Raw genomic sequence first — 22218 nt, forward strand, 5'->3', positions numbered from 1 at the left:
CTTTGTCCAAGAGATTAGTATCAGGATGTTCATTAATGTTACTTCTTTATGAATATACATTTTTCCTTGTATGACATAATTATATATGTCTGAATGAAATAAAACATGTATTTATAAATATATTTTATACTTACATTAGCTTTACGGATGTCTTTTTAGGAAGCAAAAATACAATTCAATGCGGTGCATTGATTATTTTCCATATATTTTTCTTAAGCATTATTTCTATACTATATTGAATACATTTACCACCGTTGCAGTATTATTCTGACATATTTCTTTAATTGCAAATGGTTTTTAAAATATTTGACTTCAAATACATCTGAACATTTCCTGTAGAGGTGTGGCAAACAGTGATTTTTGTTTTAATTTTACCTCCCAAAAGAGGTGTGTTATAAAAACATTTAAAATATTATTGGCAATACCATCAACTAGCATACTTAACATTTATTTCTTGAAATGCAGTATGGTTATGTTTAAAATAAGTAATACCAGATTCTTGCAGTAAAAAGTTCACACTGTTAGATTTTTCTTATTTTTAAATGCCAAATGAGTTCAATATTTATAAAAGTAAACCTGTTTAAATTAAACCTTTTCTCTTCATTGTATTTTGGCAAATGTGTTAAAATAGAGAGAGTGAATGAAAGATAAATGGTACATTTTCAAATTTCATGAAAGTTTTATTCTGTCTTCCTAGAAACTAATCTGTCTATATAATAAATGCAATTCATTCTAATATTATACAGATTTCTCATCATGAGATTTTTGTACGCATATTTCAAACACAAGTAGACAATATAGTGTAAATCAGAATTTTCTCTATGAAAAGTTAAAGTATACTCTTGATTTGTATGGATTACAAATTTTGAAAGCCGATTATGCTGTTTTCTGAATTATTTCAGGGAGCATAGGTTTCTATACAAATAAGTATGTAATTTTGATAATGAAAGAAGATTCAAGACAAAATCGGACAGGAAAACAATGTATATTAATTATCCTTTACCTAAATCAACAAGGGCTAGATAGATAGAAACAGGCTGCAGGCCAGATGATAGTGCAGTATAAAATCATACTGATATAATAGTTCTAGAAATTATCTTGTTACACAAATTTAAATGTTGTAGGCTATATACTAAATACTGTTATAAAATGATATGGAAATGGTTTTATTTTGTGAAGTGAAATATGCTTTGTAATTTATGATAGTGTAAATGGAAAAAAATAAACCTGTTAAGTCCATTTGTTATTTTCACTGTAAAACAAAAACATACTTTCTCCATGTCTTTGAGATTTCATAGCTTATATGCAAGAGTTAATCAGTATGATACTCATTCACTTTATCATCTTACACTTGGATATTACTATAATGCACTCTCCTTCAGATTGCTTTTGAATATTATTCAGAAGCAGAATTTACCACAAAATACAATAACTGTTGGAAGATGAAGGCTGCTCCATCTCAGTACATTGATGCTGCAAGAAGGATACAACTTCAAGTACTAGTTTAATCAATATGCTCTTATGCTCGGTTCTTATTATAGGAGCATCTTTTCCTGTGGGTTGAAACAGTAAGGTGACAAGGTATGTGAAACTAGGAAGCTCTGGTTGTGAAGTCAGACTTATTGTTGGCTGTTTCAGCCACATGGAACAGCTTGATTCCCTGGATGAGATGGCCACTTTTTTTCTACCCAGAAGATAGCTAAGACACTGGAGTGGCATGGTGGCCTAGTGGTAAGGATGCTCACCTCCTATACGGAATGTTGAGAGTTCAGTCCTAAGTAGTGAAAAATGTTTTTGTCTTAGGGCACAAAGAGAAAATATTTGCTGCAAACTCCACATAAGCATCAGGAAAGGCATCTGGCCAGTAAGTTTAGACACTTCTATTCCATTGTGTTTGGGATGCAAGTGATGCATTCCCAATATACAGTACTGGTTGTTGATCCTGTGACTGGCTTTTAATTTTGTGACTTTATCGATGATGATTTATTTTTATTGACCATTCTGGAAATTGTTATTGAGGGCTGCTCAGATTTGTCAGGGGACAACATACACGGTTTTAGTAAATAAATATAAGTACATAGCACAAATTACTGAGACTTTTGTCAAATATTCTGACAGAATGATGCAACCATCTCCAATATTTAACCACTTTCAAGTTTTTCCCTACAGATAGTACTCAACTTACAACAGTTCATTTAGTGACTGTTCAAAGTTGCAATTGTATTGAAAAAAAGTGAGTTATAACCATTTTCAACTTTCAACTGTTGTAGCATCCCCATGGCCACATGATCAAAATTCACATGTCTGTCAACTGGCTCATATTTATCAAGGTTGCAGTATCCCAGGGTCATGTGAAAAATGCATTTTCTTACTATTTTCCTTACATATGTCTCTAGGTAGACTTACTAATGTGCCAAAGACAAAACACAATGTATGCGTGTAATAGATGTTTCATATTGTACTGTTATAAGTAAAATGATTTTGGTTTTTTGTGATTTATGTACATTATAATATATATTGTAATAATACATTATGCACATTATGCATATTCTGAACACTTCAAACTAATTACTCCAAGACTAAATATCTACCATATTTTTGTCTATGGCAAACTCACACCGGAATTCTTTCAACATATTTATTTGGCAATATCATTCTTTCCATGGTTGTAAAATTTAAAGTTTTCAAAGTTTGCATCCATTCACTGAAAAATTACAAAAATATACAATTTATATAATTTATTTAAAAATACAAAAAAATAACTTGCGATGGGTGACACTGCTTTCATAATTTTGACAAAAGCAGCAAACTCTTGGGGCACTGCTGCAGACAGACTTCAAGATTGACAGTCCAGATGTGAACTGAAAATTTGTGCAAATTCCAATAAATGTACATTCTCCTCGTCTGCTACCAAGATCTCACATCAAAAGTGTTACAATATGAAAATGCTCAATAATGATCAACAGACTCAATTGTGACTTGATATTTTTTCCATTTGAAATCTTATATTACCACACATTGAACACAACAACTATATAACTTGAAATTAAAAGTGTAATTATTTAAAAATTATCAGGGTTATAAATAAACCTAGGTTCCTAAAATAAAGCAAGAAAACAAAATGAAATAAAATGATACATTCTTTGCTACTCAAATGTTTTCTACAACTTCTTGCTATATTGGAAATATCATTTTTAACATTACAGTTCTCAATTTACAACCACAATCATGCTAAAAATTTGTATTGCTAAGCAAAACAGTTAATTTTTACCCCACTTTACGACCTTTCTTATCACAGATGTTAAGTGAATCATTGAAGTTGTTAAGTTATTAACACACTTGTTAAGTGAATCTGGCTTCCCCATTGACTTTGCTTGTGAGGTCTCAAAAGGCCATTCCCTGGGAAATTGCAAATGTCATAAATATGAAACAGTTGCCAAATATCCTTATTTTGATCAACAAGATGATGCTCAACAATTGTATGTGTGAAAAACAGTCATAAGTAATTTTTTTTCAGTGCCCTTGTAACTTTGAACTAAATAAATGATTGCAAGCCACGAACTACCTGTATTAGAGTAGGTAAGTTTTACTGACTACTTCAATTTGCTGTGGAGACTGATGCCAGTTACTGTTTATTATATACCTATTGTTTAAAGGAATCAATGATTCCTGATATTGAATCAACAAAATGGAGCTTGGACGAAATCATTTTTCACCTGCCTGGAACATGTAGCTGTCAGAGAGTAACAGCAAAGAACCTAATATCAATTTTAGTACTGCAAGTCAGTCTTTCTTAACCTGATCTTCAGGTGTGTTCAACTATAAGTCTTATCAAAGAGAACATTGCACATTCACTTCCATAATGACCTTATGGTAGTAATGACACCAAGGAAGTGATAGTTCTGCACATCGTTCAGGGCATCATTTCCATGATTATAATGGAACCAGTTTCAAACGCTGCTTCAGAGTTATCAGCTGTTTCTGCATTCCTTGATGTAACATATTTTTACTCTGTAAATGGCCACACAGAAGGCAAGATAGGAAATAGTAAAATGAAAAAGAGGGATGTCTATGGAGATTCTTAGTTATCCTGGTCATGGTGGCCCCAAAGGTGGTTTGTTTGTTTGTTTTAAAAAGGCAACCTGGACTTTCTTGGTTTTTTTTTTTCCTCTGAAAATGTTTCACTTCTCACCCAAAAACTGCTTCATTTCTGAAAAAGGAGGAGGATGTTTTGGAAGTACTGCAGGTGATAAAATCATTGACATGACCAAGTTCCACTAAAATCAATTCAGGGCATAAGTAAACACAAGCCGAGGCAGAAAAAAGAAAAGATGCACTAAGCATAATTTATCTTTTATTATTCTAGACTGTTAATGTTGGTATTTAAGTAGGATTAAATATGTCCTTACAAATGGCATATAACCATGAAACTAGATTGCCCCCAAAACTGCCAGCACCTGTGCTTTTTTCCCTCTCTTTCTCTCTCGTTCTTTTCAAGGCCTCTCCTCAGTGTCAGCTAAGCTCAGTGTCAGCTAGGAAACTATAAAAGCTTGCTGCAAAACAGCTGGGGAAGTATTGGAGTAGCAGTACCACAGAGTAGGCTGCAGAAGAAAGGGAGAGATAAAGTAAGTAATGTGCTGTGTGTGTTTTTGTTAGCTCTTTTGCATCTTAAGCCTACCAAATTGGTTATAATTTAAAACAGCAGCTCATATTTTTTCAAATTAAAAAAATTTAAGTTGTTTTTAATGCATTTAGAGTTGGTTAAGAAGAGACAGATCTTTAGTATTAAGACAAACCTGAAAAGGTTGTAGTCTTATAAAAGAGCATACAAGAACTGGGGATAACTTGTAGTTTGTGGATTTTGGTGGTGGGCAAAAGATGAATTCAAAAGTTTTATTTTTTATAAGACATACTGATCAGTCTGAAATGGAAATATGCCAATGGATAAACACAAATAAGCTGAATTGTTTATTACTATCTTAACTATTGATTCTGTATGCACAGAAAACTTAAATGAACCTATTATTCACAGTTTAGACATTTATATTCTATGACTGTCTTTCTACTTTGGGTCAAAATACCCTCAACTGTACTTCTGAGATCAAAAATTGGTATCCACGTGCTATCATTCTACATCCAGGAGGCATCAAGCTAGGTGTGTGCTACCAGCAAGGTATTCTGGGGGTTGAAGTATCTTCAAACTGCTAAGGTTGAGAAATACTGGTCTAGGAGATCATTGCAGCGGGACATTGATTATCCCAAGAAACTTCACTCACTCTGCCGTTCCAGGTCTACAAACATGTTAAAGTATTAATGTGAACATGGTAAACAAACAAAATCCTAGAACTGCAAGAGCCTCCTGTTCCCTCTTAAAGTTTCTGCTTGAACATGTGTTTAAGGTTCAGTTATTATCCTCCCTTCCAGAAAGCAGAATAAAAACTATATCTCCACCTTTGCCCCAAACAGATATGAATAACATTCAAATATTAAAATAAGCTAAAGAAATATCATAGCTATCTATGTGATGAGTTCCTTCTCTTCAATTTTTGGTGCTTGCTTCAGCCATTTTTCCCATAGGTTTTCAAGTGTATTTTTTTACCAATATTTGTTATGCCTGTCTTTTTGTGAGTCCCAATAAGACTTCTCTTATTGAGGAAAATTGGAAACCAATTTGCCAACTGCAACCACCAACATCCAATTAAATCAACAAAGATCCATTTTTTGCCCTGTTCTCTGTTACAGCTATCTCTGCCTGTTATTTGAAATGTTAGAGCTTGCTGAGTTTTTATTTACTGTCGACTAACGCTTGTCAAATTGCTTTTCTTTAGGAACCAATCACTTTTTTGAAGAAGAAAAGGGCGGGTTCCACTCGACGGCTCACCTACACCTGCCTCCTAGTTGTTTTCGCAAGAAGTACCCAGCACAGTTTCCATCGCTTAAGAAAGTGAGTCGGGCGGGTTAGATTGTACAACGTTGCATTTAAAAATAATGAACAAAAGTATTTTCATGACGATGCATTCTTTTCCTTTTCCAGCTACCTTCCGTGAACTCTAGAGACTGTTTGGGGTAAGTTAGCTTCTTTAACAATGCGACCGTACACGGTTCACCTGGGAAAGTTGATCGCTCCCATTTGGAACGGGCGGGCGCTTCAAGACGGCTGACTCTGAGACAGCCTGTTGCTGAGGTAGCGAGGTTCTCAGGAAAGGCAGGTAACTACAATCCCTCCGCGGGACGCGGAGATGATGGTTTGAGGATTTATTCCCATTCACTTGGTGGTCGGCAAGAGCGAGCGTGTGAGTTCCAGGGGGAACAGGTGAGAGCACAGGTTTGCCTTCCGTTCTTGCCCGTAGGTAGCTCCTACAGGTGTTGCCCGGGAGAAGCGCCCAGCTCCCATCTTACACCCTCGCTTCCCAGAAAAAAGGGAAAGGGGGTCTGTCGAGCGGCGCCCACCTATCTCGCAGCGCCGAGTGTGTGTCGGTCCTAATACCCTGCCCCCTGCCTTCCACCAGCGCCTTGGACTAAAGTCGCGAGAGGTGGAGGGTGCTATTGGTGCTCAGTGAAAGGAAGAGTCTCTTTGCGGCTCGGTTGCGCTGCATGAGCTTGAACAGAGGTGGCTTTCAGCTCCGTGCTCTTGAATAGCCCTGCCAGGAGAAGAGGATTTCCGTCTGGTGTCTTCAAGAATCCCTGTGGATTTGCGCCTCACCGGTGGGTTCTTTAATCCTATATGCGTCTCTTCGTAAAACTATTCCCTGAATTTGAGAGAAAATCTCCTTAAATATCTTTGGATTTACTTCTGGACAAAGATGCATGGAGCTGCACTTCAAATATCATGGGAGTTAAAGCAATCTCCATGAAACACGTACACCAGCTTCCCCCACTATCTTTTCAATTGTTCTGAAACATGCCTGTCCTCTTTGACTTTTACCATTCCTCAGAATACAATAACTGCATAGCAAGCAGAACATTTTTCTTTCTTTTTCATACCGCAGAACTTTTTTCTTCCCGGACTGTCCTGAAGGATCCAGCAGAAAAGTATAGGGAACAGTGGTGAGTATGGTCTGATTTGAGACTGTAGCACTGAATGAATACACTACAGGATTTATTTTAAAGTTGATAAATTTTAAGCTAGAGTTTTGGGTCACTAAGTGTTGAAAATACCTTTTACTATAAAGTGCAATCTTTTGCTATATCCTCTGTTGGATCTGCCTTAAGGGCTAATTCCGATAAAGAATGCAACAAGGGCCCTCTAGCTATGACTAGCAACAAACATAATTTACTAATGGAAACATTGTTTTTGCCTCAACATCTCACTGAAGGAGGCTTTAGGAATCTTCATTGCTTAAGATATATAAAATGATTCTCAGTTAAGAGTTTCTTGTTTTACTTATTGCTGGAAGGAAGATGCCTCATTATGCTTCTTGATAACTCAGTATGTTGTAACCTACTTGATAATCCTAGTCTATAAAATGTTGGCTCTGCTACTGTCAATTTATTTGTTGGTTAACTAACAGGACATTTTTCTGAAATGAAGTGGAACACACTTCAAATTACTTGCAGGTAACTTGTGGTTACTTGCAAGTAAAAAAAGCAATTATTCCCTTCATTTGGGGGGCGGCAATAGCTTTAGATGTTGTGTATATCCATTGACAATGATAAAGTAAAACTATTCCAAGGGAAAGATTCTTTGATTGGAAGGCTTTGTAAAGTATACAAAGAATTTGTGTTCTTTTTTAAGCTCTTTTTTCCTCATTCAAACCTAAGTGACATTTCTAGTGAGCTCTTACTACATTTTGTGAGCCTTGTATAAAAATTTAGTTTCTTCTACAGGACTATTTCACCTTTTCTTTTACGTTCAATTTTTGTATATGTCTATTAACAAGTAGTGTGAAAAAAGTGAGGCAGTTTACAAGCCTTTCCCTATTTAAACTGGAAGAATATTATTAGTCTTCAAATTTCATTGTTGGTACTGCTCATCATGGGCAACATAAAACACAAAATTGCCAAACCTGAAAACTTACCATTTTAGCCACATTTTGTCAATCTCCACAAATTGACAGCAATGAACTTTGCTACAAGTCTGCCACTACGTCTGAGCTTATCAGGAGGCACTGTGCATTGTAAACCCCCTGTACTGGAAATACCCTGTGCTTAAATCTTCCAACTAAAGAAGCTTTGGATGAATAGTGCTAAGCAACTAAATTCTTGGTTGCTGAGCCCAATCTTGGAAAGGTTTAACTATGGCTAATGTTTTCATGAGTATAAAAGGAAGCTATGTCATATGGAAAGGTTTTAACTTTCCAAAGCACCTTGGCTGAATTCAAGTGTACATAGTTTCTCTGCTCTTGGGTTTAGGCATGGACACAAACCTTCTTGAACAAAACTGATACTAAAAAAGTCTGCACCATACTTGAGAAAAATCAAGTCCTTGAAAGTAAGATGCTAATAAGCTGCTTTATAAGCCTCTGTTCTGTAGATGGGATAGACATACCCTCCTTCCTTTACACCCCTAATTGGGGACATTTTATAAGAGCCTCCCATAAATACTTCATTATTTGCATGTCCTGTGCCAATCATTTTCTGGATTAAAAACGTAGTGCAGCAACTTATTTTTCATGAGCGTCATTTGAATGCCTTCCTTAGGACTGAGCAAAAGTAAATACTATTAGCCATACTGAAGATATCTCTGTTAGATGAACCTGTGGTTACTGCACATTTGAAAAAATGAAGTCAGGATTGCATTGCTGATGTATAGATTAATTCTTCAAGCTCTATTGCATAACTGGAGAGTAGGAATACATCCGATGTGGCTTTTCTGGAGTAAAATAAGAAACCTATGGGTAGATATCAGTACGAAGGTAGCAAATCGTGCCCCCGCCCCCCTGCAGTCAGAGTTGGAGCCCTCTATGGTAGCAGCATTCAAATTGCAACGCATCCTGAAAACCACCATCCTCCGTTCCTTGAACCAAAGGCAGTGATGGCTCCATCCCTGGCAAGTTAGCTGAAACGTTTCCTCTTTTTATTTTTATTTCTTATCCCCTAGGAAGTTCGGACTGCCTTCTGCCCCCCGAAGAAAGACCCGGGGCACTTTCTACATTCAGAATATGGCAGAGAGCAGTAGTGCCGCCACAGCCCCTTCGGGCGGGCCCGGGGCCAAAAGCTCCTCGAGCACCTGGTGGAAATCTCTGTCCAGTAGAAAGAAGAGCAAAGAAATCCCGCCGCTGGATCCCTCTGAGCTCCTCTTCGCCCCTCCCAACTCTTCAGACTCTTGGGAGAACCAATCGCCTATTGGCAACCGTCGCAATCTCAAGATTTCCCACTCGGGCCGCTTCAAGGAAAAAAGAAAACCTCGCACAAGCCTGCTCGCCGAAAGTCCGCAAAAGCTGTTTGAAGGTGCGGGTGGAGGCGGCGCTGCCCAGTCTAGCCCCGCGCCTGCGCATCCCAGCGAAGAGACTCGGGGCGAGTGACAGGCTCTCTCTCTCCTACCCCGCCCTGCTTGACTGCCATTTGCCGACGTGGGGTGGAGGGGGGGGGAAGAGCAGGAGGAGGGGCTGTCTTTACCGGGGACTGCTGCTTGTTTCGTTCCTCGTCCTTCCTCCAGGAATTGGTTTTGCACTGAGAACAAGGAGCTTTGACCCGCTGCTTGAGGCATTTATTCCCCAATTAGTTTCGAAAATCTCCCCTGTTGCTGGTGGAATGGAGCTTCTCCATTTTAGTTGAAGACATGCCTTTCATCTCACGGGCAACAAAACGATGTAAAACGAGACCAGCGAATGACGCAATGAAGGGTAAAGGCACCGGTTACATCCCCATGAAATTAATGCGTGCAAGGACAATATTCCCTATGAAGTTGTCACTATGAATTATTTACTGTCTTGCAGGAAGCGTTCTAGTTTCAGTTGCATCCATGTTTGAATATTACTTTCATTTTTTTAAAAAAAACCCTGTACCTTTTAATTTAATATTTCAAATTAAAGTTGTTATTTTGGTGCCAAATATAGGCATACTCTTGGTTTCTGTTTGGTCCTCTGTTTAGCTTTTTTCACTTTGTCAGGCTTATCATTGCCATCATTTTGTCAATGCCATCCCTTTCACATACAATATTATTAATATAGAATCATATTATCAGTCTATTTTAATCTAGGAATCCAACTTAAAACATCTCTGCCAATAATAAGTCTTTGAACACTGCTTGAAAACAGGAAAGACAAAACCCACTATCTAGAAAATTGCAATTATTTTTAGAGAATCCCAGATAGAATTGTATCCAAAATAAGAAATACCAGCATAACTGTAAAGTTAAAGCCAGTCAGTGAAGTTACTGTAAAGTTAAAGCCCATCCTGCAAATGACTAAAAATATTCAATTTTTTGTACAAATCATTTCTGATTGCAATTGCAGTACATCTGGAGTCCAATGGATAAGTTAACATGATTATTTGATAATACATAAATCACAAATGATTAGAGGCAATCTTGGCAACATTGACTATAATATCTCTAAAACAGTTTGAAGGCATATGGTTTACTATGAGAAAAATTTCATACTACATGCGTCAGTTTTGAAATACTTTGCAAGAAAAGGAAAGGACCTTATGTGGTTCCAAACAGAAGTTTTTATACAATAGTCTGCGACATACAACCACAATTGACCCCAGCATTTCTGTTCAGGGACACATTTCTTAAGTGAGTTTTGCTCCATTTTACAACCTTTCTTGTCTCTGCTGTTAAGTGAATCACTACAGGTGATCAGTTGGTAACCCAGTTAAGTGAATCTGGCTTCCCCATTGACTTTGCTGTCAGAAGGTCACAAAACAGGATCACATGATCTTGAGACACTGCAACCATCGTAAATCTGAACCAGTTGCCAAGATCTGAACTTTGATCACATGGGATCGCATGATCTTGAGACACTGCAACCATCATAAATCTGAACCAGTTGCCAAGATCTGAACTTTGATCACATGATTATGGGGGTGGTGCAAAGATCCTCACTGTGAAAAATATGTTAGTTTTTTCAGTACAGCTGTAACTTTGAACTTTGTAAATGAACTGCTGGAAAACAACGACAACGGCACTGAAAAAAGTGAGTTATCTTTTTTCACACTCATTGCAGCATCCCTATGGTCACATGATCAAATTTCAGACCCTTGGTAACTCACTCATATTTATGACAGCTGCAGTGTCCCAGGGCCATGCGATCACCTTTTGCAAGCTTCTCATAAGCAAAGTCAACAGAGAAGCCAAATTCATTTTACAACTGTGTTATTTAACAACTGTAGCAAGAAAGGTTGGAATATGGGTCAGAATTCCTTACAAATTATCTCACTTAGCAACAGAGCTTTGGGTTCAATTGTGGTCATAAGTCAACCATGTGGATGTTGCAAAGGTCATAAGTATGAAAAACAGTCATAAGTCACATTTTTCAATACCATTGTAATTTCAAACTACATGAACTGTTGTAACTTGAGGATCACCTGTATTATGCTAAACAACAATATAACTGTTCAGTTTGAACTTAATGGAATAAATGAACACAGCTTTAATATTTTATAAAACCATGGTTCATGGCTTAGTTTGATAGTTAAAAAAATTAAGGCTTGCCATAATACATCCCCATTGCCTTCCATGTGTAATCTTCCACCAGTGACCTAATATTTGAGGGGGTGGAGGGGGAGGTGCTTATTTTTTCTTATTTCCAAAAAAGATCCTTAATATTATTATGTCCTGTAAAACCAGCATTCATGTATATTTAAAATCTAAACTGCTGTTTTAGTGAGGCCTTCATTCATAGCTATTCCAGATCAGTTTTGCAATTAACTTTTTAAAATAGAAATTTTATAACAATTCTTTCATTGCAGCAAAAAAAGAAAAGGCATCTAAATTTCCTTTATGTTGCAGAGCCTTTATTACCCAGTAGAGTTTTAATAGTGTACCTTTTAAAAGGGAAAAAAATGTTCAGTCTTATCTTATTTTAAGGACAAACTTTCTGGTAGCACCTGCAGTTTCTTAACAATTATATTCCTGTTGGTAGAAATAATAGTAACTGAAACTGGAAGTGAGTAGAGAGGGAGAGAGTAGATTATATCTGAAAGCATTAAACCTGGTTCCAAGATTTATTCACTTCAAGAAAGAAAAAAAAGTGGAAGCATAATTTTACTTTGCTGGTAGTAATCATAAGCAGTTGCTTATAGGAGCATGATACTTATAGTTCCTATTAAGTGTATCACATGATGCATTGTAGTAATAGTAGAGTACAATTGTCAAGTTACTAATTGCTATTCTAGAGACACTGAACTAGAAGGTTTCAGGCTAAACAGGCCAGCCTAAGTGTGTCTGTTTAATTCAATGTAAATTATCTTACATCTCTAAATTCTTAAGTTACTCAGGCAGGGTTTTTTTTTTATTTCACCTGATGTATCATAAATTTCAATATCTGATTTAGAAATGCAGTATTACTGCATTGATAATACACACTGAAAATCTTAGAGCATATACTAAAGCCGTAACGTTTTCTTTCAGTATATAAAAACTTGTTTTAATGACCATCAAACATCTTTGGATTGGATTTCTAAACAATGCCTTGAATAGATAATGCACAATGTTAACTCCGATAGCAAAAGTATTTCATAATCTAGGACCGCAATTTCCAACCTTTCTGGCTCTGTGGACTGGCAGCATCGGTGAGGAGGGGAGGAGGGAATGGTATCGCATGCGCAACCTAGTTACACAAGTGCAAGTGGAGCTTTGCACGTTTGCCGATGCTTGGGCAGCCCGGTTTTCAATGGGCCACAGACTGGTAGCGGTTTGCGGACCTGGGGTTAAGGATTCAGTAGTGTGGGATCAGAATTACTGCAAAAGTACAAGATTTAAAATTTATTTTTAGTAATATACAGTTTTATATTAGCATTTGCTCTTTTATTTATGGAAGGTATAATATTAAGCAAGATTATTTTTTTTTCCAGTTATGTACAGTGATTCATGGTTAAAATTGCCAAATAGCTATAATATACATCAAAAGAAGCAATATAGCGATCAGTGGTACTCTCTGAGCTAGCTTGTTTTTTTGCAGACATTTCATTAACCTAACTATGTAACATCATCAGCATTACCTAGTTAGGGTAATAAAACATCTACAAGAAAACAAGCAAACACAGAGAGTACCACAGGTGACTCATTTCACCCCTGAGCTACAAATATTCTTTATTAGAAGGAGTACAGCGTGATATTAAAATGAGTGTGTCAACAGATTGCAGTACCTAGTCAAGAGATTAAATAGAATCAGTGCAAGAGATCTGCAGTGAAAGACTCCCAGATCTCAGTGAGTCTAGGGCAGGGGTGTCAAACTGGATTTCTTTGAGGGCCAGGTGAGCATTGTAGTTCTCCATGGGATAGTTGGGGGGGAGCCTCCTTCAGCACCCTGCTGGCCAAAACGGGACATGGAGGGTGTGCAAAGCCCCCCATGCCCCATTTTCAGCCTGGACAGCCTTCTGTAGCACCCTCATGGCCAAAATGGGTTGTGGTGCCCTCATGTAGCCCTCCCATACCCCATTCTTTTGCCTGGACTGCTTCCTGCAGCACCCTGCCAGCTAAAACAGAGCACAGGGAGGCATGTGAGGCCCCCTGCACCAATTTTGGCCAGCAGTGTGCTGCAGGAGGCCGTCCAGGCCAAAAACAGGGGATGGGGTGTCCTTGCATGGTTCCCCCATATCCTATTTTGTCTGCCAGAGGCACTGCAGGCCGGTCCTTTGCTATTTCCAGGCCATGGAACCCTGCTTTAAGCACCCCGCAGGACAAATCCAGCTCATGGATCTTGAGCTTGACACCCCTGGTCCAGGGGCGGGATAGTACGATCCAGTTCTATAGAACCAGTAGCTCTGAAGAGCAGAAGACACCAAGCTGGTTTGGTGTCTGCTGCTTTGTTTGACCTAACCCACCCGCCCAGGCTCATGGCTGTACTTTATTCCCTGCTTTTTCAACCTCAGCTGCTTTGCACGGCACAGCTGAAGTTGAAAAAGCAGGAAATAAGAGCATTTTCAAACGTGCGCACCCTCACGCAGCACTTGTCAGCTGTCCAGGCAGCACAGCTGAGGTTTTTAAGGAAATGGTCTCCATGTGCACCCAAAACACACTCTCACCAGGGGTGGGCTTCTACTGCCGGAGAACCGGCAAATCATGCTACTGGCTCGTCCTACCCGCCCACCCGCCCACTCACTCCTTATCTGGCATACCAACCATCAAACTTGCCTGTTAAGTCGCTATTTTCCCTCCCCCCGACCATCAGCTGTTCTGCTGTGCCAAGAGATTTAGATTAGTTAGAAAGCACAAAATCATTGCATTTCTTGCTTTCTGGCTAATCTAAAAGCAGATCTCAGCCTGAAACTTCTATTATTCAGTGCAGACTCAGGTAGTTGATTGCAGATAGATAGAGATCTCTAAGTGAATTTGTAATTCTGTGAGCAACTCAATCTGCCTGCCTGCTCTGCCTGATTTTGGGTAAAAGTTGCTCTTTTTTAATAAAAAAATCAATATTTACATACATGGTGTGTTGTTTGTTAATTTTGTGAATTTGCTTGCTAGCAAATTTTATGTGACAGACTCAGGTAGCTGATGGAGAAAGATAGATCTCTGAATGAATCTGTGTTTCAGTTAGCAACTCAATCTGCCTGCTTTGCCTGCTTTTGGGTAAAAGTTGCTTTTTTAAAATAAAAAATTAAATATTTGCATACATGGTATGTTGTGAGTTAATTTTATGAGTTTGCAAGCAAATTTTATGTGACAGACTCACATAAAATGATTGCAGAAAGATAGATCTCTAAATGAATCTGTGATTCTGTGAGCAACTCAATCTGCCTGCCTGCTTTGCCTGATTTTGGGTAAAAGTTGCTCTTTTTATGAAAAATTCATATTTACATAAATATTTATAATATTTACATACAAGCCATGCCAGCCAGTCACATGACTACCAAGCCACACCCACAAATTAGACCACACACAGAGAACCGGTTGTTAAGAAATTAGAATCCCTAGAGGTGGCATCGTGGCAGTTGGATGGACGATCTTGATCCTCTAAGATCACCGTTGATATCTCAGCTGCTGGTCAGTCCCCACAGACCTAAACTGTCCCATAGAGACGGTGATTGACAAGGGCACGTCCTGTTGATCCCAGGGACATCGCAAAGTCCCTGGTTGATCCAGGGAAAGCCCTTTTTGCCAGCTGCGGAGAGGCAACCTTCCAAGCTGCTGAAGCTGGGATAGCTCCGGAACGGAAGAGATTGGAAGAAAGTGTGTCAGTTTGGTGAGATGAACTTTTACTTATTGTTTCATGGAGAGAACATCCTGAAAAAATTAAAATGAACTAAAAGTGAAGAGGAAAGAGTTTAAGCGGCGTGATTAATTGTCAAAGTGAAAGTTTTTTTCCTTTTTTCCCTTTTTATTGGAATTTTGAACTTTGCCAAGCGGGTACTTTTTAATCTTTTTATTTCTGTTTTTATTTCTTTCTCCTTTTTTAACAATCTTTTTGAAAATTCTTTTTTGATTAAGACTCTTCTGCTTGATTTAAGATTTATTTTTCTCCCTTTTAAAAAAAGTGGGGGGGGATTTTACTTTTTTATCTCTTAGTTCCTTAGATTGAGGAGGGGAAAGTTTAAGTGAAGGAAAGTAAGTAGCACTGCAGCCCAGAGGCTTGGATACATTGTTTCTTTTTTCTTTCACTAATTTGTGTTACAATCAAAGACTCTGAGCTGTGTATTGGAATAGAGATGAGCATGGCAGTTTGTTTATTCATGTGCTCATTTCTGAACAGATAGCTGGAGTCTGGAGTTGAAGTTGAAAGAAGGAAGATTGAAGTGAACTTGAAAAATTATGAGCTGATTTATCAAAGAGCCTTGGATATTTGGGGGCAGAGGCTTGTTTTATATTGGAATTGCTTTTTGCCTTTTGCCTCCCTTTCTACACCCCCCCCCCACACTAGTTGGTCTTTTTTTTTCTTTTAATTGGATTTTGACTTTTTAAACCAGGAACCAGAATGTAAATCTTTTATTTTTGTTTTCTTTTTGTTTATTAAGAGGAACATATAGAATATTTCTCTTTCTCTTTTTTCCCTTTTTTATTGTTGATTTTTTACTTTTTACATTTACCATTGTAACTAATTGGATTAAGTTATACAAGTGCCTGAAGACTTTCTTTTTCCTTTTTTCCTTTGGAGTGGCAATTGTTTGCCTTCATCTTTTTTTCCCCTTTTTTTCTTTTTTCCTCTTTTTTCCCTTTTCTCTCTCTCTCTCTCTTTCTTTACAGATAAGCATTATAAGATGACTAGAAAGACAACAGCTCCAGCTTCTTCGATACCAGCCCCCTCACCATCTGGAGGACAACGATCTATACAGACAATATTATAACAGGAAAAAGAGAAAGAGAAGGAAGTGACATTACAGATGATTATGCAAGGAATCCAGAAGATTGAGCAAAAAATAGAAAAGGCAGATGAGAAAGTGGAAAATATTCAACAGATGATGATGAAATATGAAGACAGAGAAATGTGGAAAGGAAGCAATATACTTTTTATTCAAACAGGCACACATCCTGGTCTAGAATAGATATGATATGGATGTCAGCAGAATTATTGACTAATGTATGACAGATTGAAATAGAAACAAGCACTTGGGCAGATCATAATCCAGTGTCAGTTATTTGGAAAGGATACAAGAGGAGATCTAAATGGACTTATATGATATTAAAAGAAACAGACTTTAAACAGAAAATAGAGAAAGAACTTGTTTTCTTCTTCAAAGAAAATAGAAAAGAGGATACATTTTTACAGAATCTCTGGGACACGATGAAGGCCTACACAAGAGGCTCGATAATAGATTATACTAGGAGAAGAAACATAAAACAGAAAAAGACTTTCAAAATATTGGAATATGATTATAAGAGATTGGAAAAAGAATTACAGAAGTTACCACAAAAAAAGATATTAAAAATAAAATGAATATAATTAAACATAAAATGGGACTAATGGAAAAAGAAGAATTAGCACAAAACATTAAAAATGCCAAACAGAATTACTTTGAAGATGCAAACAAACCAGGCAGATGGCTAGCTTATAAACTGAGAAAGGAAAGAGAAGCAAGAAGGATTAGTCAATTAATAAATAAAGAAGGACAGGTTTCCTATGGAAATGAGGAGAAGAAAAAAAAATATACAAGACTACTATGGAAAACTGTACTTTCAAGAGAATATTCAAGAAGAAAAAATTAAGTAATATTTACAGAAAGTGAACCTACCTCAGATACCTAAAAACATTGAAACAATGTTGGGAGGAAGTATAACAATGATGGAATTAACAGAAGCCTTAAAAAACAGAATGCTGGGAAAGCACCAGGTCCAGATGGTTTGTCAGCGGAAATTTACAAGACCTTTCAGGAAACATTGAATCTTCATCTTTTAGAAGTTATGAATGAAGTTATGTTAAAGAAAAGAATACCAAAAACATTGGTCAGAAGCATACATTACACTTATACCGAAGGAAGGTACAGACCTTCAGCAAGTTAAAAATTATAGACCTATATCTCTATTGAACTCAGACTATAAAATATTTGCTTCAATTTTGGTAGAAAGACTAAAAAGATACTTAAATAATTTTATTCATACTGATCAAAATGGATTTCTGCCAAAGAGACAAATCAAAGACAATGTGAGAATTATTCTGGATACTCTGGAATATTATGAAGCACACCCTGAGAAGCAAATGGCCTTGATGTTTCTAGGTGCACAAAAAGCCTTTGACAATATGAGTTGGCGATTTATTTTACTGCAATTGATATAAATGGTCTTTGGTAAAAAATTTATCCAAGCCATTGAAACAGTATACCATGAACAAACTGCAAAAGTGATGGTGAATGGAGAATTAACAGAATCTATAGATATAAGAAAAGGGACAAGGCAAGGCTGTCCATTGTTGCCTCTGCTGTTTGTGTTAACACTGGAAGTGTTGAACAGAAATATTAGAGAAGAAAGAGAAATAAAAGGAATGAGAATTTAAAAAGGAATATAAATTGCAAGTTTTTGCAGATGACCTGGTATTTATATTAGAAGACCCATTGGAAACAGCATCCAAATTAATAGAAAAAAATAGAAGAATATAGAAAAGTAGCAGGTTTGAGAATAAATAAAGACAAAACAAAGATATTAACAAAGAATATGTTAGCAAGACAAAAGAAAGAGTTGGAAGAAATTTTAAAAACACAGGTCACAAACAAGGTTAAATATATAGTGATACATATTACACCAAGATATAGTACACTGAAGGAAGATAACTATGTTAAACTCAAACAGCAGATTGCGACAGATTTGATAAAATGGGAAAAACTGCAACTATCATTGATTGGGACAATATCTACAATTAAGATGAATATATTGCCTAGAGTTTTATATTTATTCCAGACAATTCCTATTCGACTAGGGAAAGAGTTTTTGGAGATTTAAATAGAATTGTGTTGAAATATATTTGGCAGGGTAAAAAAGCAAGAATAAAATTAAAACTGTTACAAGATGCAAGAATAGCAGGAGGGTTTGCCTTGCCCAGTTGGGAGCTATATTACCAGGTGTCAAGTTTGATGCGGGTAAAGGAATGGATAACACTAAGGAACAGTAGATTACTGACTTTAGAAGGGCATGACTTGCTGTTGGGATGGCATGCCTTTTTCTGGTATAAGGGAACTAAAACACAGGTATTTTAGAAGACATATTCAAGAGGCATTGTTTTTGAACTGGGAGAAGATAAAAAGACAATATTACTTAAAAATTCCAACATGGATATCAACTATTGAAGCTTTTTCTTATCCAATAATATATAAAAAGGAACAAACAATTAGATATGGTAAGATATTGAATGAAAAGGGTGAACTTAAATCTATGCAAGCGTTGGAAGAACAAGGTGTAAAAATGAATTGGTTTTCATATTTACAAATACAATCTAGGTTTGATAAAGACTCTAAAGCAGAAGGTATTTATGATAAGTTGACTGATTTAGATAAAATTTTGATGGGTACTGATGAAAAGGTAATTACAAAACTTTATGGACATCTATTAGAATTTAAATTGGAGGAGGAACAAGTTAAAGAAATGATGATTGCTTGGGGAAAAAAAATTGGATATGGGATTGATTTTTAAAAATGGCAAAAATTGTGGTCTCAAAATTATAAAATGACAATGTGAACTGCATATAAAGAAAATTTGTATAAGATGTTTTACAGTTGGCACCTACCCCTGACGAGACTTGTGAGAATGTTTAAGAATACATCGGATAAATGCTGGAAATGTCATCAGATACCTGGTTCATATTACCATATGTGGTGGTCATGTTCGAATGCAAAGAAATATTGGACTAAAATCCACACATGGTTGAAAAAAATGATAAAACAACATATAGACTTTAAACCAGAGATTTTTTTTATTGGGAGTCATACCAGACATATACAATAAATAATTGAAATATTTTATTGTAAATGTTTTAACTGCGGCTAGAATTGTATTTGCAAAGAATTGGAAAGATGGAAAAATACCTATGCAAGTGGAAGTTATTTTAAAAATTATGATTATAGGATAGATTTGAGATGGAAATATGAACTATCATAAAATAAATTAAGTAAAATATGAATTATTTTGTAAAACATGAATGAATAATAGTATAGTCCAATGATTGATTAATAATGATATTAATGTATTTAGGAATATTTGATTGACAATATGAGAACATATACAATGTAATTCTAATTGAAGACTACAAAGTGGAAGCACAAAACAATTTGTAAATCAACCGACACTCTGTATGTACATATATGGAAGATGGTTTGATGTTTTTATGTTGTGTTTGTTTATGTTTGTCTTAAAAAAACAATATTTTTTTTTAAAAAAATATGGACTGTGCTGAAATGAGTAAACTGACATTTGAAATTAGAGAACAAGAAGACAAACAATTTTATATGATATGGGATTTGTTTTATCAATGGTTGGATAAAAAGACATGGTAAGGTAGCAGAATAGATAATTTTGTTATAGAAGTTTAATAGACTGATACAATATATAATGTAGACATATATAACCATTGGATGACAGCATAATATAATATTGTTGGAATAAATAGCAGGATAATTAATAATTGATAAATAGATAAGCATATGTTAATTTGACAATTTGAGACTGATATAAATTGTGAACAATGATTATGAAAGGATTGCACAAAAGATTCTAAACCAACTGACACACTGTATGTACAAAATGGAAGATGGTTTTATGGTTTTTTATGTATTGTCTGTGTATGTTTGTCTTAATATAATATATGTATATGTGTATATGTATATGTGTGTGTGTGTGTGTGTGTGTGTGTATGTATATATATATATATATATATATATGGCATTCAGCTTTGTTCGGGTATTTTCCCACGTACCGAAGCCAGATGATGGCAGATGAGATTCTGCCGAAACGTTGCTACAACTTTAAAAGCACAACTACAATGACGTGGGAAAATACCCGAACAAAGCTGAATGCCATACATGTAAGTACCTGCGAAAACTTAAGAAAACATATGTATGTATGTATATATGTATATGTATATGTATATGTATATGTATATGTATGTATGTATGTATGTATGTATGTATATGCACAGCAATAGGCTGCCCCAAATTTAAATCTAAAACCACTGTAAAAGTCTGACTCACAGATTAACACTATACAGAAGCCTGATGATGGCAGATGAGATTCTGCTGAAACGTCGCTACAACTTTAAAAGCACAGCTACTATGACGTGGGAAAATACCAGAGCAAAGCCGAATGCCATACACACACACACACACACACACACACACACACACACACACACTTATATAAATTTTGAACCCCACCCTGCCCTGGTCTAGGATTATTCAGCACAGCCAGGTGGTGATCGCCCCATCACTACCACTAAGTTGCCTCTGCCAGCTCATGCTGCTAGCACATTCCAGGACACTTCAATATGGGCAATTAGCTATGGGGACAACTAGCTGCAGGCACCCTGGATGGCGAGTAGGTGAGTGAATGAGGAGAGCCAGGCAGGCAAGTGAGTGAATGGGCAAAGTGCACAGGGGTCTGGGGGCTCATATCCCCCACTATGGTTGCTGCCATTGCCTCCGTGCTAAGCTCTAGGCCATTCGGAGTTTGGACCATTCAGTAATGGAATGGTGAAGGGGAAGAAGTGGCAGCCAGGGAATATGAGAATGGGAAGCACATGGCTGCCACATTGTCCCCACCCATTGCCACTGCCAAATGGCTTGGATTCTGAACAGCCTGGACATCAGCATGGAAGCAACAGCAGTAACAACAGAGCATGTGAAAATGGAAATGCCCCCGGATGCTGTTGTGCACTCTGCCCACCTGCTTACTCATCTGCCTGGCTTTCCATCTGAGTGCCCATACCAAATTGTCCCTGACAAGAATTGCCCATGTTGAATTGTCCTTCAATGACTTGGTGGCATAGGAGACTTGGTATTGGCAAGGGGATTCTCCCCAGCCCTACTTCTAGTTCATACTCTGAATTTTTTTCTAAACAATCTTTATATTAGAATCTATGCTGATTAAAATAGTAAGAAAATCTGGATATAACTTAGAATGTGAGATTTTGTTACCTATATTCAATATGAGATATCTGGAGTGAAAAATAAGCCTGAATATTTAATCACTGGCTCAAATGATTATTATTCATTATGATGCTCCACTTTATTTTAAAAAATATTTTTACATATTCCTAGAAGTAGTATCACATGCAAAAGCTGATTTATATGGCATTCCACAGACTGCTTTATTGAACCTTGATTGGGCTCTGGCAAATAAAGCAAAGCAAAACAAAATATGATAATCCAGCAAGAAATTGAATTATAGTACAATGTCATCCTGGAGAACGTTATCTATCTGGTCACTTAAGAATGGTACTAAATTGATAGGACATAATCAGTAATCTAAAGCAAATAACAAGCTTCTGCATGCTATCAAAGCCCTTTAATGGGATAAGTATGGTTTCAATCTTCATACACTTATACAGTAAAAAGACCAGTGAGATTTTTGCAGAAGGGAATCTAGAAGGAAAATAAACCTAATGCTATAAATAATTATATGACATTAGATTTGATTATTTGGACATCCTCTTCCTTTTTAATTAGTTTGCTGGCAAATAGCTTTAATAAATT

At 36.7% G+C, this 22218-nt stretch overlaps 1 protein-coding gene across 4 annotated transcripts; it reads left to right on the top strand.

The window, feature by feature from the left end:
* Nucleotides 1-5699: 5699 nt before the first annotated feature.
* Nucleotides 5700-9927, top strand: PRR15 (proline rich 15). 4 transcript variants are annotated; one of them, XM_087915841.1, is made up of 4 exons: nt 5700-5944; nt 6035-6313; nt 6990-7047; nt 9041-9927. In XM_087915841.1, exon 4 carries the CDS (start codon nt 9102-9104, stop codon nt 9462-9464), a length of 363 nt encoding a protein of 120 aa, XP_087771967.1. In that variant the 5' UTR covers nt 5700-5944; nt 6035-6313; nt 6990-7047; nt 9041-9101; the 3' UTR covers nt 9465-9927. The 4 variants fall into 4 exon arrangements, with proteins under 4 accessions (XP_087771967.1, XP_087771968.1, XP_087771969.1 ...); XM_087915842.1 differs by lacking the exon at nt 5700-5944 and having other exon boundaries at nt 5977-6313; XM_087915843.1 differs by lacking the exons at nt 5700-5944; nt 6035-6313 and adding an exon at nt 6327-6705.
* The last annotated feature ends 12291 nt before the right edge of the window (nt 9928-22218 follow it).

This window comes from Pseudonaja textilis, chromosome Z (assembly GCF_049901715.1).
Source record: "Pseudonaja textilis isolate UNSWEBS1 chromosome Z, rPseTex1.2, whole genome shotgun sequence".
In the NCBI taxonomy this organism is placed as follows: domain Eukaryota; kingdom Metazoa; phylum Chordata; class Lepidosauria; order Squamata; family Elapidae; genus Pseudonaja; species Pseudonaja textilis.